The sequence below is a fragment of the Pongo pygmaeus genome, chromosome 2, assembly GCF_028885625.2.
Source record: "Pongo pygmaeus isolate AG05252 chromosome 2, NHGRI_mPonPyg2-v2.0_pri, whole genome shotgun sequence".
Classification (NCBI taxonomy): Eukaryota; Metazoa; Chordata; class Mammalia; order Primates; family Hominidae; genus Pongo; species Pongo pygmaeus.
Genome location: NC_085930.1, coordinates 200587287 through 200604912, shown reverse-complemented (window position 1 = coordinate 200604912; position 17626 = coordinate 200587287). Strand labels below are relative to the sequence as shown.

At 37.4% G+C, this 17626-nt stretch overlaps 1 protein-coding gene across 3 annotated transcripts in view; it reads right to left on the bottom strand.

The window, feature by feature from the left end:
• The window catches only part of CCDC50 (coiled-coil domain containing 50), a 62956-nt gene that overhangs the window by 26220 nt on the left and 19110 nt on the right, over window positions 1-17626 (bottom strand). For all 3 annotated transcript variants that reach the window (XM_054479928.2, XM_054479926.2, XM_054479927.2), the window contains exons 2-4: window positions 8713-8775; window positions 7738-7864; window positions 4699-4789 (exon numbers count right to left, since the gene is read on the bottom strand). In XM_054479928.2, coding sequence (XP_054335903.1) covers window positions 4699-4789; window positions 7738-7864; window positions 8713-8775 — 281 coding nt within the window. The remainder of the gene's footprint in view (window positions 1-4698; window positions 4790-7737; window positions 7865-8712; window positions 8776-17626) is intronic.

The following is a 17626-nucleotide window of genomic DNA, read 5'->3' as shown; positions in this document are numbered from 1 at the left end:
AATATTTCACCTCTATCCTCCAGTAGCAGTGCGTTTCAAAAAGAGGAAATCTGGAGTTTAAAAACAATCAAAAGGTGATTTAAAAATGTGACTGTGAAACGACTGTCAGAAAGAAAAAAAATCATTCCATTTAATTGCTAAACTTCTTTATTAACTAGCAATTAACATATTAACATCTAACTCGGTAGGGATGTCAAGGCAGGTATAAATCCAAAAGGGATGTTTGATAAAACAGGAAAATACCAATTCTATGGATGTAAAAACATCAGTATAATAGTGTAAAAGGAGAGAGGAAAACCTCAACAAGAAGCCTCCCAACTCCCTTTCTAGTCATATATATATAAACTTATTTTTATACTTAAAACACAGGACAATTTTTAATAGCGAAACGGTACTGCTGTTTGATCTAGCCTCTAAATATTACCAAAGAATGTGTAAATATTTTTTTAGAACATGAAATTCTAATCTCTTTAAGAGTGCTATGTGTAAGTACCATGGTTCATACTAGATTCATTTTTTTAATGTGAATTGGTTACTAGGTTTATCCCTGAGCAGTTTATACTATAAAGGGCTTCAAATTGTTAAACTAGTGCCACAAACTTTTCATGACATGTTTGGCCACGCTAATATTTATTTAAGGAAAAAAAAAAGTTTTTCCTTAAAATAGTTGCACATTCACATATATTTTAAACTTAGGCTTAAACACACGCGCGTGTACACACACACACACACACACATACACACATCTAGTCATGCGCATAGGTACACACACACTTTTAGAGTTTTATTTAAGAATAACTAAGTTAAATTAACTGATTAACCTTAACCCATTTTTATTAACCACTAATTCATGGAGTCCAGTATACCCAAAGTCTACAAGCTCCTTCCAACAGGGAGCCTAGAGAGAACTACCATACTCGAGAAACTATGTAAAAGAGTTAAAAATAAATAAACAGAGACAGAAAAGTAAGACAGAGTGAGAGAACAAGAAAGTGAAGAAGAGGAATGAAGGGAGGGAAGGTGAGGAGTTCTCAAAGCTAGAAAGACCGAAAAAAAAAAAAAATTTTTTTAACTTTTCCACATCTGTGTCCTGCATGGAAATGCCACTTTCCTTACATCTGTGCTTTGTTAACAAACATAATAAAATTATACCATGGCAAAGCTAGAACTGCTAATTTATACATGCAAGGTTGTATAACTCCACCACATCTGACACACAATGTTGTTCAGAAAAAATTAAAAAAAAAAAAAAATATCTGTTCCAAGAGAAAAGGGTTCTCAGTCTCTACCTCTGGTATTTTATGGGGTGGTAACTACCCAGGACAACTGACCCCAAAAATCTCTTAAAGAGATTTCGGTGGAAACCCAGAGAGAGATTTTTCACAGCCCTGCTGCTGCTAAGTCCTTATTAACCAAGTAGACTCTACAGGGAAGCAGAAGAGCATTGAGAGGGAAGGGGGTGGGGGTGGGGAAGGAGGCCGGGCACGGTGGCTCGTACCTGTAATCTCAGCACTTCGGGAGGCTGAGGCGGGCAGATCACGAGGTCAGGAGATCAAGACCATCCTAGCCAACATGATGAAACCCTGTCTTTACTGAAATACAAAAAATTATCCGGACGTGGTGGCAGGCACCCATAGTCCCAGCTACTCAGGAGGCTGAGGCAGGGGAATCGCTTGAACCCAGGAGGCAGAGGTTGCAGTGAGTGAAGATCGCGCCACTTTACTCCAGCCTGGAGACAGAGCAAGACTCTGTCTAAAAAAAAAAAAAAAAACAGGAACTAAGAGAGTTCATGAGTCACAAGCAATTCTTTTTCAAAAATTGGCCAGAAGAATTAGCACTACTGTCTCAGTATTAGTTTCCTCTCCCTTTCAGGCACCCTGTTACCAACAGACTAAAATAAATAAGCATTTTCATATATCCCTCAATGACAAACTTTACTCACACAAATTTTCTTCATTTAATATTGACAACATACTAGACAGCAGAGAGTCACATTTTTCTGCCTTGGCACAGTAGCCATCTTCTCATCTGAGGCATGAGTTGAAAAGTCAAAAAGTCTGAATGAAGTTTATATAGGCTTGTCTGGTCAACACACCTATACAACTGGATTTCTCATTTAACTTTTCCACTCTACTGAGGACAAGCTAGTGGGAGACCTGTAATGACAAGTGTGTAAACGCTTGAGGACCTCTCAAATCACACCTCTCAAATCACACCATACTGAAACACACTTAAGCCTGTTTAATTTTTCCCTAGGCAGCACATATCTCTCTATAACAAAAATCAAGGAAAGGTCAATTATAAATTTAACATGTACCAGGTGCCCCAAGTATCTGATCTCATTTACCTCACAACAGCGCTTTAGGGTATGCACAACTACCGTGACTCAACCCATTTCGGAACCTGAGGTTCTGCGTGGTTAAGGGCGATGCTGAAAATCACACAGCTAAATAGTTAATGAGCTAAAATTCAAACCCAGGTGAGTGTAACTCCAAAGTCCACATGTTTCATGTATACCACAGTACGTCCAAGTCAGAAGCAGTCAGGAGACGTGAATTGTACAGACATTTCTCTGGCATTTTATAACTTGGAATCAGTCACTTACTTCTTTAATACTTAATTTCTACATCCGAAAAATAGAGTTAATCACTAAACTGCTTATTTTATATAGTATTACCATGAGATTACTTACTATGATTACTATTTAGATTCTACATAATTAAAATAAAGTGTTTTATTTTCTCTTTCTATCCTGTTTTTCCCTAAACGGAGGAAAAAAAACCCCACAGGACAGCAGTAGCATTTATAAGAAGCCAACTTCATTACTCTGGTATTTTTCAAATAGAAGCTTTCTTGTCTACGAAATATAATCACTTCTTTTAGTTCCCAGTGTCATCCCCAAAGCAAAGTCTTTACTATAAAGAGGCAACACATTAAATTCTAAGAAAGAGCCTCCTGTGTATTACAGGAAGTATCAAAAATAATCCCTAATTTTTACTTGCAGTTCTGATTATCACAGGATCATGATTTGTTTCTTGAAGAAACAACTCAATACACTCATACCAGGTGTCTCACATTCATCTGGCATTGAACAAGAAGTCTTACAGCAACAAGAGTGGCTCAGTAGGAGTAGCAGTGTATGTAGGCTGTTTACTGATGACCCTGATCACATCTATTTAACATGATGATCATAAGTGCCAGTTTGCCCAGTACAGTTTCAGTTTATGTAATTAACACCATGCTTATAACCCTCAAAACTGTTTCTGGGTGCGTAACAAACCATATTGTTATCCAACTATTAAAAATAATAAATCATTTTATTATCTATTATAAATCAAGACAGTGACCACATACGGCATAACAGGTGTGAAAGCAGGGTAGCATAGAAATGATGTAAAATGAAATAAATTGTTCATAAGAAGTGCTGAAACTAAGCTGGGCACAGTGGCTCATGCCAGTAATTCCAGTGCTTTGGGAGACTGAGGCAGGAAGACAGCTTGAGCTCAGGTGTTTGAAACCAGCCTGGGCAATATAGCGAGACCTCGTCTCTACAAAAAAAAAAATTTTAAATATTAGCCAACTGTGGGGGCGTGTGCCTGTAGTCCCAGCTACTCAAGAGGTGGAGAGGATCACTTAAGCCTGGGAGGCAGAGATTGCAGTAAGATCACACCACTGCACTCCACCCTGGGTGATGGAGCAAAACACTGTCAAAAAAAAAAAAAAAAAAAAAAGTGCTGAAAATAACAACACAAAAGGAAATAATAGCTAATGCTAAATTCAAGTCTTCTCACAAACCAAACACTATTAGTAATTTTAGTCATTTTCAGCCTTAAAAACAATACGACTTAAAAATATATACAGAATCAAACTGATTAGTTTTTTTAACCAACAGATCAGAGGAAAGTGAAACCTTTAAGAAAAAGAGAAAGAATGAGAGCAATGCCTGCTCCTGGCCTCTCCCAAGGACTACTCCCTGCCTCCTGCGCAGGCCCCACTCAAAAGTCTGCTCTCTCTAATGCTGCAAGAACAACCCAGGGACAGACACCTTGTAGTAAGCTGAATAGTGTGCCCTCTCTAAATTCATTTCTACCCAAACCTCAAAATGTGACCTTATTTGGAAACAGTCTGCAGATGTAATTAGTTAAGCTGAGGTCATAGTGGATTAGGGTGGGTCCTCAATTCAATGACTGATGTCCTTGCAAGAAGACAAGAAGACACAAAGATACAGACAGAGAAGAAAGCCATGTGACAATGGAGGCAGAGACTGAAGTGATGCAGATACAAGCCAAGGAATGCCAAAGATTGCCAGGAGTCAGGAGCTAGGAAGAGGCAAGGAAGGATCCTTCCCAAGAGGTAGCGTGACCCTGCCAACACTTCAGATTTTAGACTTCTAGCCTCCAGAACTCTAAGACAATAAATTTCTGTTAAGCCAAGTTTGCAGGAGTAATTTGTAACAGCAGTCATAGGAAACTAACTCACATCATATGTGAAATTATCCATTCTCTCTCAAGACTTTTACCATTTACATAATCAAGAGGCTATACATCATGGTCCACAGAGGAAAATGCAGCCCAAATAAGAGGCATTCTGCTTCCCATTCAGTAACCCTTCATTGAGCCCGCGACCTACAGAAAGTTTTTGCTCTAAAGCTGAGCACCCCCTTCTCCATGAGGGAGAGGGGCAGTAACTAAGTTATACCTCATCCTTCTTCTCCTGAATGCGTCGTCTCTCTGCCTCAATAGCCAGCTTCTCCTGAATTTCCTGAGCAATTTCACAGTCTTGTTGTTCACTAAAAAGCAAAGGTGAAAACATGAATAAGGAAAATAAAAAATAATGTATTTCCTAAAAGTAATAAATACAATTTATTGAATACTCACTATATGAGAAGTACATTATTTTTCTCACTTTATCTTCAAGATAAAGATGCAAAGAGGCTGACACGGTCACATTTACAGATGAGAAAACCAAGGTCCAGGGAAGTTAAATCATTTTCTCAAGATCACAATGAAAATATGTGGTAGATCTGGAATCTGATCATCACACCCAACAATGGAAAACTCCACACCTCTTCTATACCACCTATCACTTCACCCCACTGGGGCCTGTTTGCCGGTCCTGCCTCTACCACTAATAACCACAAATCATTCTCTGTCATGCCATTTTATAAGCTATAAAAAAGTTTACACTTAGTAACTTCACATTACAGGTCTAATATCATAGTATTCTTATCTATTCAAACCAAAGAAATGAAAATAAACAAAAATCTACTCAGAGCAATTCCTATTTATATTTCTTCTTTTCCTTCACTCATTGTAATAATTAAGAATCATACACAAAATCATGGTCTTAGTTTTCAAAGGCCTCTGTCTTCATTCAAGCCTCTACCTCAACCTCCCAAATTAATGTAAAATCTGTATAGAATTAAGTGACTAATAACTACACTGGATGTGATAATAAGTGGGAAGAAAGTAGAAGCACCGCAGAGAAGGCAAACCCAAATGAAGTGTTAAAGGTCACAAGTGACACAGAAGATGTATCTCCTGGTACAGAAAACAAATAAGTGAAGCTTCATCTGAGTTTAATGATTTCAAACCATATTTCCAAGAAGTACCAGCTCTGGTTCAGTCAGCTAATTATACAGACCCCTGGGAAAGCGAAACTGAGAAAGCAATAGTAAACAAGGATAATCCTGACTTGGGACAGCAGCCCCGGTATCCAGACTGAATAAAAGGTTCCAGTTCAATGAAAACTGCAGCATTTCATCCTTCCCAAGATGTCCAGTTATCAAAATTGCCAGGGAGTGAACTGAAAGACTTCCCTTTTAGCTTACTTATTTCATCCAGGAACAATTCCAAAACCTTGAAGTCTCAGGCAGAAATATAATACCCGGTTCTTCTCTCCTTTAGGACCTATAAAATATCACTCTCTACTCCTGACTTATATTTGAGTGGTCTGTCTTGATAATTTCTGAAAAAGCTCACTATTCTGTTATTAACCTAATTCAGGATTTTAAACACCTGCATCAACCTCAAAACTGGCCTTTCTAACAGAGAATTGTGAATAATGTAAAGGGCAATGAATTTAGAACTCTAGAACATTCTAGCTTTGGTTCTCACCTTAACCTGTGACACTAAGCCTCACAACACCTCAAATATCTCTCTTCCTCTTTATATCTCCATTACCATGACCTTCGATTTAGACCTCATCATCTCCTTCCTCTATCTCTATCACCACTGTCCTCATTCAAAGCCTCACCATTTCTTAATTTGACCATTGCTCAACAGCTGCCTTCAAATCTTGCCCACTCCAAGCCTTCACCCACCTAGTCTACAGAACAGATCCCAAAATGAAAATCTAAAACTACTTCAATGGTTCTCCATTCCTTATAATTTAAAATCTACAAAACCTGAAATCTTTAACATAACTTATCGTGACCCTTTTGATCCAGCTTTTGACTACTTTTCTGGCCTCACTTCCTACTTCTGCCTGTAAATACACTCTCCACTCCAGCAATACTGAACTTCTTGCAGCTAACATGAGATTCCAAGTCCTTTTACCTCCTGCCCTTATGCATGCTGCTCCTTCTGGCTAGAATGGTTTTCCCCATCACTATAAACTTCTAATTAACCTTCAAGTTTCAGATTAAACACATCATCCTGTGAAGCTTATCCCAGTCTCTTCTCTCTAAATAGGCCTGAAATTTACATTTCAATTCTCTGTGACTCATGCACGTATCTCTAGATACATAATGCTCAAGGTGTTTACCTGAGGCCCTTAAAGGCAACGGCTGTCTTATTCATATCTCTGGTCTCCTTTCATGGTGCCAGATATAGCATGAATCAATAAAAGTGTTTATTTACAAAATAAGGGAAGCTTAACAAAACGATTAATAAAGTCCTCTCTACAAATAATAAACAGAAAGACAAACCCTTCCTATAAGTTAGCAAAAATGACTGGCTTTCCTTTTTTACCTGAATATGACACTAAAGTAAATTAAGGGGTTCCTTCCATTTTTCCTTTACCCCTTCCTCCTCAACACAGTATCTGTGGTTAAATCTACCCACATTAAAGATTTAGGATGTAAGAGCCACTCTCAAAGAAGAAATGTATCCTGGGAGCTTTATAACACTGAAACAGAATAAAAGTCACTGTGCCAAAAGAAACCTGAGAAATAATCATTTCCATTTATCTGTCTGTTAAAGGAGGCTACTAGAGAGAACTTTTGTCAGACACTGAAGTTGTGAAGACAACTGAGTCTACACTTCAGAGCTTTTCAGAACATTCTGCTACGTACTGAAAAGCAAGGAAAGTAAGAGCGGCAAACGCAGCTAGAACATAGTAAAGGAACCAATACAACCCATAAAGTTATTTGATGTCCACTATTTCACTGGATCCCCCAAAGAAACTATGAGGCAGAGGGGACAGAGATTATTTTCCCCATGTTATGGGTAAGGAAAATAAATTCAGAGAAGTTGACTAACTGGCCCAAGGTCATACAGCTAAAAAATGTTAGAATTCACACCATCATCCACATGTCCTTAAACCTGGTCAAGTGCTCCAAAAACAACAAAACATTTTCAAATCAAAAAAACTGTTAGACATCCACTGTAAGATCTGTCATCTAACAGTAACAGGAATCAGAGAAACAGAAGTAGTCTCCTTCTCCCCTGCCCTCGTTGCTAGCTCCACAGAGAAAACCAGTCTTGGCATTACCCCTCCCACCTCCCAAATCCTCACAGGTCTTTGTAGCGCTTCTGGAGCTGGGCCTGCGCTTTCAGGTCTTCCTCTTGGAGCTGCTTAGCCACCTGGAGATCATGCTGGACCAAACGGTTCCGCTGAACGTTTGATGCCAAATGATGCTCAACTAGAACAAAAAGATTGAGGACAGGAATGAATAATGCCTTGGTTTGTTAGTAATAAATGCCATAATAATCTTAAGAGCTTTTCCATAACAACAGCTTTGCATCCATCACTTCATTTTATTGTCTCAACAACAATATATAATAAAGAGCAAGGAATTATTATCCCCACTTTTCCATTAAGTAAAAAGAGGATCAAAAAGATTAAATAATTTGCCTTTGGTCACACGCCAACAAAGCGGCAGTGCCAGGACAGCTACACAAATATTCTAAAGCCAGGGCCAACGCTCTTTCTACTACTACATGTTGTCACTCTATTTATTAACCGCATTTTTCAAAATGTCAATTTTATATTGATATGTGAATTCACAAATCATATATTCACAAGTATGTACTTTAATATAACATGCATGGCTCAGATTTACTTTTCATCACTACATGGAAAAAAAGATTCAGAAAAATCCACAGTGTGATCTCATTTATACCACAGTTGCCTGGGAAAACTGTTCAAGTCCCTATCCTAGGAGCAAGAACAGATTCCTTCTACGCACCCCAGATAAATCTACAACCATTGTGTCCCTCCTACAACAAGAGGCTACGAAAAAGATTCAAACCCCTCTTTTTCCTCCAAGAGACGCAGCAGTCTACTAATTCCTGGCAGCCTACCTTCCTTAAACATGCCCGAAACTTCACTGCTCACCCAGGCATCATTGGCCTAAAGAAATCCTTCAGGATGTATGGATGGTGACGCCAAGTGACTGTGCTCTCTCCCTACCTAAGCCCTAACAAACCAGCCTCAAGCTATCACTAAAAAAAGAAAACTGAAGGAGCATAAATGAGAGGTATTACTCACTCTCTTGTTCCTGCAGGCTGTGAGCCAGGGTGTGGTCCTCCAGGACAGCAAAATCTCGGCATACTACAGTAGATGAAGGAGGAAAAACAGACAGGAAGGCTCATTAGTAATACTTTAACATACAAAGGAAAGGATTTTTTTTTTTACTTTAAAAAAAATCAATTCTAATATTTCAGAATGACACACTTTATAATTCTCAATGCATAAAATAGTGACTAGTTAAGTATGCAGTCTTTAGTCACAAAAATCCATAGTGCCTGCTTAGTGCCAACACAGGGTGTCACAAAATACTGGTTAGCCTTGGCCCCTGGCCTGAGGTGAGAACATTTACAGAATCAGATTCCAGAGGTCTAGAAATTCCAATCCACTTCTATAAATGGAAGGTTAAGTGCTGCTGAAATAACAGACGTATCAGTCATGCTTTGCATATTGCTACTAAGAGAGAACTGAATTATTGCATAATTAGAGGTGTTAAAAGAAATCTAATCTATGCTTCTCTGTGGTTCAGATGATCCTCTCCCAGCAATTTATGTCTACCCTGGCGTCTTTGAAGAAAAAATATATTTTCACTAGTCCCTCAGGTAGGGGCAGAGCTCTACTTTAAAAATTCTTAATTTCTTAAACATTCTTCAGTGGGTCAATCCCCAGGGACATGAGTTAGAACTAGGTCTCTAGGTCCCTCTAAACCTTGGGTGGCCCAAAATAATCTACAAACCAAAAGAAAATGAGAACCCTGAAAGAAACCAGGAATCTGCCCCAACTCTGCCTCCACCTGAAGAGCCAGGCAAGGGTATTTCCTGACCTGTCTTCTTAGAAGCAAAATGGGAAGAAATGGTCTTGAAGAAATGGTTTGGGGTAAACAATGGTATCCATGTTTACCCCAAGCTGCAATTTAAACTCCTGCTTCGTAAACATACAAACAGACAAAACATGAAGGATTCATCATGTAAAGTGCTGTTTTAAGGACGTGTAGTTTAGGTGATATGTTCTCACTCTATTCCAAGCATGTAATTCATGTTAAAAAAAGGAAATTCCCCAAAGCCTCAGATTACTGCAATTGAGTAGGACTCATGAAACATTCCCTAGGACTTAGGAAAAGTGATAGATTTCTTTCTGCAGCTTTGGATTTGCCTATGAGGACACTTAACTGAAACAGAATGAAAAATGTTCCTTTGCCGTTCTTTGCACTTATGTATGTTCACATATACACTCAACATAGTTGTGTCCTTCACTACTGAGGGATAATGCCACAAAAAGGGACGGAGATCTTGGGGAAGTCATGATTATTTTGAAATGGTTTTATAATGTAGGAATAATTCTTGCCCAAGAACTACATTAAACTGAATACAACCTGCTTAATCCTCGCTCAAACATAACAGCAAAACCAGTAATTCGAATAGAAAGCCGTTCTTTTTCATCAGCTATATTCTCAACAAATTCTAATATCTTGAAGCCCAGGTCCTAGTTACATTATATTTCACAGAATAAAAATACTTTCAAAATGAGCTAGAGAACGCCCTCATTTAATAAGTGAGGAAACTGAAAGCCAGAAGGAAGAAGGGATTTTCTAAGGCTGTACAGAGTTCACTGGTGACAGGGCTTGGGGGTCAGCGTCTAAGCCAGCAAGAGCTCAAGAGCTCCTTCCCCTTCCCTGACACAACGATGGCCCTCCCTCCCTCCAGGTAAATCATGGTAAGAATGGACGGAAAGAAAATATTCTACACTGACCATCATATACTCTCTAAAACACTCCAATTAATTAATATCTAATTCTTAAATGGGTAAGACATACATGGACCTAATTTATAAAAATTAATGAATTAGCTAAAATAAATATAATCAAATCTTGTGTAAAGAATGTTATTTTAATATATTGACCTAACGTTTAAAACACCTTTATTATACTGGAAAAGCTTGTGCTTATATTTAAATCAGTCTTAATTTTAGATTAATTATGATTAGATCAAAGTTTAAGATTAATCTTAATGATTTTCAAATTATGGGTGGCAATCTATTATTAGGTCAAAAAATCAACTTACTAAGCCTGAGAAAAGCATTTTAAAAGTCAATAGTCTAGAGAGTAACAGAGGACAGTTGGCTCTCATAGCCCTGAGTTTTGGATTCATGGATTAAATCAACCACAGATAAAAAATATTCAGGAAAAAAAAATGTTGCTGTACTGAATATGTACAGACTTTTTTTCTCATCATTGTTTCCTAAATGAAACAGTATAACAGCTATTTACATAGCATTTACACGGTATTAGGTAGTATAAATAATCTAGAGACAATGTAAAGTATACAGTAGAATGTGTATGAATTATATGCAAATACTACCCCATTTTATATCAGGGGCTGAAGCATCCATAGATTTTTAGTATCCATGTGAGGTCTTGGAACCACCTCTACACCCCACCCCACAAATACCAAGGGACTAGTATAAATCACACACAGTACAGGAAACTAGTTTGGGGAAACTTTTCCAGTATTATATATATACAGATCACAGAAATATATACATACAGAGATGATAGGTACTAGGTCAAAATGTAAAACACATATCATTCTATAGATTACAAAAAGTTTAAAAGCCACTTCAATTTATGTTATTAGGTCAGAACGTTATGCCAAAAATACATTTTCTATGTTTCTAATACCATGCTAACTAAAATTAAAAATTATTAAATTATTACATTTTTCCATGTGGAGAATCAATGTGAAGAACTACAATAATTTTTAAAATATTTCTTAACTTCAGTCAGCAGAACATTAAACATTAAAATATATTGTTTGTAGATAGATATACCTATGGTAAAAAAAATTATTTTTAATAATATGGCTCTGACACAAACTTAACTCCAAACAATAGTTCTCTCTCCAGAGAGAGACGAAGAGGGGCATGAGTGCCTTGGCTGCATGAGCCATTCTGCTTCAAAAGCAAAAAGAGAAAAGACACACAATAAGGCAAAATATTAACATTTGATGTGGGTAGTAGGTTCATGGGTTTCTCTATTTCCTGTGCTTTTTAAATGTCTTAAGTATTACATTTTAAGTTCTATAATTAAATTCACTTATTTCATGTTGTCAACAGCACATATTGTTAAACCATGAACATGAAGATATGGTTTGACACATTATAACAGGTGTGAGAAATTTATGAATTACTGATTACCTTGATGACTCCTCATAATGATTTCTTAATATCTCAACAGCAAGACTGAAGTATATTCTATTATTGTGATTTGTCCCTGAATCTGCAGAAGCTGAACTAGTATCCAAAAGATATGAGCAGGGCCTGAGCTAGAAGGGGATCTGGAAGATTTTCAATGATTCTGAGGAAGTACACAAACACATACACACAGAGAGTTGTATTGTCAAATACACTGACTTAGCCCTTCAGTTTACTAGGAGTTTCCAAACATATAATCTCATTTATACTGAAATATTACTTGCCCAATATATAATTTCTTCTGAACCCACTCTAATTTTTTTCAAGATTTGCCTCTGTATTCCCTGCATCAGTATTCTAGTACAACCTGGAAAACAATCACATATCCAGTCAACTTTGTAAATCAGTAACCAGATTGAGAATTACTGAAACTATTTCACAGCCAGGCCACACTCAGAGCCTGAAGAGAACTTTTCTCCTTTTCTAACCTCCTCTGCCTTTGATGTAAACAGTATAAACAGTACACTGAGGATAAATGGCATAAACTCGTCTCCCCACCTTTCCCTGTGGGCACATTTAAGGTGAACCACCTTTCACCCTCCCATTTCTCAAACCTTTTCCCTCCCATGTTCACTTTCACTCATCCAGAACTCAGGCTGACCTTCTTGCCATAAGCCAACCCTATCAACGTCTTCTACTAGTCCCAGTCTGCTATTAAAATGAGCTTCCCACCATAGTAAATTACACAACTATTCTTCGTTCCCACCCAGATCTCAATGGTCCCATAGGCTCTCCCCTCTGCCCAGACATTTTCCCAGTGTTAGGCATGGTGGTTAAGTCTCTTTTAAACATTAAAAGCCATGCAACTCTGCCTCATTGCTTAGAAGAGCATTAACAGAAAGAAATGCACTTTGCTCTGAAATTCGAGCACACAGCTGCTTCACTATCCAGCTGCAAGCTCTTCATGGCAGGGACTTTGTGGCTGTACTCTGTGCACCTTCCACACAACGTGTGCTCGTTAACTGAAAGAAGTTAAAAAAAAGAAAAAAAAAAAGCTGGATCATAAAGTCAAACAAGAATAGGAGAAAGGAAGAAAATAATGTCATAAACAGAATTAAACTCTGCAATTATGACAGCATAACACACTTATAAGATATGTCAAACATCATTTAAACAAATTTAGTAATAAACAAACTACATAAAACTAGAACCCTATCCCCATTCTCATTAAAGGAGTTTCAATGATATGTTAATCTAAATACAGGCATATCTTGGAGATATTGCAGGTTTGGTTCCAGACCACTGCAATAAAGCAAATATCGCAATAAAATAATCACACGGTTTTTTGGTTTCCTAGTACATATAAAAGTTATGTTTACACTACAGTCTATTAATAGTCTATTGATAGTCTATTAAATGTGCGATGGAATTCAGTCTAAACAGGTTATGTACATACCTAAATTAAAAAACACGTTATTACTAAGAAATGCTTGCTACACACCTTCAATTTGTAAAACACATAGTTTGTCCAAAAAGCAATAAAGTGCAATAAAATGAGGGATGCCTGTATATACAAATTAGTATACAGTGAATTAATTCACAATATGCCAAGCAGGTCTTAGAAATGGAAAGGAGGACTGGCTGACATACATAAATACATACATATATATACCCCCCATCCATTTCCTTAAAGAATGATTTTCACTGAGTTGTTGATCTTCCCCTAAATACATGAATGGCATAGTATGCGCCTAATAAACACTCATTTACTCAATAAACATGTGTTGAATTCTATTTCAGGATGAATGAGTCATCTCCAAGCCATCACTGAGGTGAAATATCAGAGAGGAAAATAGATATAATGTAAGTTAATAAACATTGTACTAAAGACAATTTGTTGTACTAAAGAAAATTCTTTGAAGTCATAAACAATGGAACAGTTATGCTTGTTATGAATTGGGGGTGGATGTAAGAAGTGGGGGTGATTTAAACAGAATGTATCAAGGAACCTTGTATCAAGAAACCTTAAAGTAATTAACACGAGATGTATCTCAAGGTAAGTTAAAATTCCTATGCACAGAAGTGGTAAACATTCTTGGCAAAGGGGCCACTTATGGAAAAAGACAAAAAGACGAAAATCCACAGGCCATCCTGGAGTTGTGTGTGCCCGGAGCACAGAAGCCCCAAAGAGAATTACAGCAAGAGATGTGACAGGAAAGCCCCTGTGCACCCTCATGAGGAACTGGTTCTTTTTTACATAGGCTTCCTGGTATACAACTTACCTGAAATGTACCAAAGAAAACCTGGTGATTACCACCCCACTCCACCTCACGCCAACCAAACTCTATCTCTTATACTTTTTCTCTTCTTGCATTTGCTTCCCAAGTCTCTCGTTTTTGTTTTCGCCTTATTGTTTCTCCTCACACACCTTTTTTCAGGTACATCTACTTGCCAACTTTACCCCTCCAGCTCCAGACACAGCCCACTCCCCAATTCCCTACCAAGAACTGTAGGAGCTTTCCATAAACTTCAAGACAGAACTACTTGTTCTCCTTCTACAGGTAACACCCTTGTCTGCCCTCCCCTTGGCAATTAGTAGAAAAATAAAATTTGTATACTTTAATAATTCAACATTTTAAAGGAAAAGAAAACTGATCAACATTGATTTGAATGTCTCTTAAGATCCCGGCCCACATGACATCAAATTTGGAGGCCTAAGACAGCCTTTAAAAAATTTTTTTCTTAGTCATTAACAGTACTAGATTAAGGTCTCCTCAGCTTTCACCAACAAATAAGTAAACTGAGCATTTTTCATAAAACATATTTCAGATTGTTATTTTAAAAAGCTCATTTACAGCAAGTTTCTCTCCTTCTCACTCAGAAACAAAATATTCTTTTTAAAGACTGTTTCAAAGAGGTGATTCAGATTTACAAGTGATGGGGTAAGAGTCTTTAGAATCCCCTTATCTTTTTCTCAGGGACAAAGAGAAGTGCCCCCTCCCAACCCCTGTCACATCCCCCACATACACACATACCCCTAAGGGCAGCAGGAATTTTGTTTACTCTTCCACTAAAGGAACACAGTCTCAAATTTTGGCCAAGAATCAGGAACTTAACTTGTATTTATACTGGCAACGCTGGTGAGAAAAAAACTTAGTGGGGGACATTTGGCTAAACTAACTCTGCTCAAAAGTTTAAAAGCTCTGCGCAAGATTAACTAAATCTAAACAGTGAACAGTGCTCCTGCTATCAAGAACTCCTTCTTTCACCTCAGTGAAGTATGCAGAATGAATACATATCTATTACCCTACTTCAACCAAACCCAGAATTTTCTGATTCCATGAATGGCTACACGTTCCTTTCATACATTATCCAAATACTGTGCACATTCCCAGTGCTTTCCCAACTAATTCTACATAAGCTAAAAAGGAAGTGGAAAAAAAAGCCATTCCCCTTCCGTTGTTCTTTTACCTACATCCTAAGACTTTCGGAAATTACAATTGCCATGATTCATCTTTACAAGCTTCCATCCACATAAAAATGTCTGGATTAATAAATATTAACTAGAGGCTATTTCTTTCACCTGTGTCTGTTTTCCCTTTTATAGAATGGTAGAATTTTGTGAATTATTCTTTTTATGTAACTGCTATGAGTAGCAGAGGGACTATATACTCTGCTTTGAAAGCAGGGATTATGCTTGCTTTCCTTTGTTCTGCAGACATGAAAACATCTACTATGAACAAGAAAGATATTCAAGAGATACATTCTGACTTTGTGAAAGTTTGGTAATAACAGACAGCCACAACTGACATTTATACAGCACTTCATAAATTACAATGCACTTTCACATTTATTCCTCCTAACCATCTGAGGATAAAGGCTTTATCAACATCCTCATTTTACTTATGAGGAAACTAAGGCTCAAGAGAAATAAAACGGCTTGAGCAAGACTACCCAACAAATAAAACAAATGAAATGGAAATCAAATCCACCTCTTCTTGCCCCAGATATTTCCGCTTAGAGTTATCAGGAAAAAAAAAGGGAGGGGGGGTATTATTAAATACTAGTTAAAATAAGATAAATGTGCATTAAGTTCTTTAAAATCAAGGATAAAAGTAATTTTTAGTAAAGATGGTACATGTATTCAGAAAGTGGTTTCCAGGTCCCCCAAAATGCAAATAAAAATGAGACCTAGTTTACTTTGCCTCACTATCTCCCAAGAATAGATTTCTAGCAATCACAGTCGGCCTATATTTACACCTGAAAAAACAGGAATAAAAAGTTCCTTAATTGTATAAATGTAAGGGGTTCAAGTGCAGCTTAGTTATATGGACATACTGTCTAGTAGTGAAGTCTGGGCTTTTACTGTAATCACCACCTGAATAATGTACACTGTACCCATTAAGTACCTTCTCATCTCTCACCCTCTTCCCACCCCCCCATCCTTCTGATTCTTTCACAGTGTTTCCGAAGTGACCTACAGGAAACCCTAGGTAGTGACTACAGTGAAAAATTCCAAGGGAAATCTCTCTTTGGGACCTACCACTTGCCCTCATCTCTCTAACCCTCTTTTCAGCATCCACAAGTTTCCCTCCATTTGGGAAGACAAGATATTGTTAAATTTTAGACTCATGTGTCTAAGATATATTAATGACACTTTGAAATAATAAATGTATTTTGTAAAACTTTTAAGCTGCCCTACAAAAGAAATGTCTCCCTAATCTGTTAGAGTTTCTTCTCTTTATTAAAAGTTCTAATAAAATTACCTGAGTAAAAGAGAAATGGGATTCAGAGAAACTGAATAGATCTTATCCTAATGTCAAATCCTCTACATTCTCAACCCCAGCAATCTTTATATAGAGATCAACAAAATGACATCAATATCACTACCGCCAATACCATTAGCAAAACCAACCCCCTCCTCCACCCCCATCAGCAGGGCAAGTAGGGAGCTTAGAGATGCTTGGCTATAGACAGCAGACACTCTCTTATGCTCACTCAAATACCCCAATTATGAGCCCCATAAAAGCAAACATAGCTCTGAGTTGCTGATCACTGATAGCTAAAATTTCTCACTTTCAGGCTGAAGGCTGAAAACAAAAGAACACTTAAGTAATGCCTGAGCAATTCACTTACTACAGAACAAAGGGTAACACAAACTTTTGATCCTTCTCCATTTTTTAGTGTTCTAAAATTTTCATGCCATTGAAATTAACAAAATCTAAACACAGTATGACAATGGGAGGGTAGTGGCATCTAATTTTGGCTGAAGCTAAGCAAATATTCTACATAAGTGTTCCATCTTCATTTATTTTGTTACTAGTCAAAGCAATCAATGGCAGGGCTATTTTTCTAATTAAGTCTCCAAATGCCCTGTTCTTTCCAATATGCCATGATATTCCACCTGTCTGGGAAATAGATGATCCTTCTAAACAGAGATCCATAATACAATTAAATCAGATGCACTGTCTTGTAGTTATTATCCTTAGTATAATAATCCCACTACTAAACTGTCCACAAAGTTGATACAGAATTTTTGCAATTTCTTTGTGAAAGACAAACATTTTCACTCTACACCTTATACAGATGACTAAGGAACCAAGCAATATTTACCAATATTTCATCTGTTTAGAGATCCTTATGGTTATTGGTTTCCGTCTCTGTTTTTGGTTGCCTGGTTGTTGTGAGAATGAAACACAGAAAATGGCAGAGCCTTGCAAATGGCAAAGAAGCTTAGTCACCATTA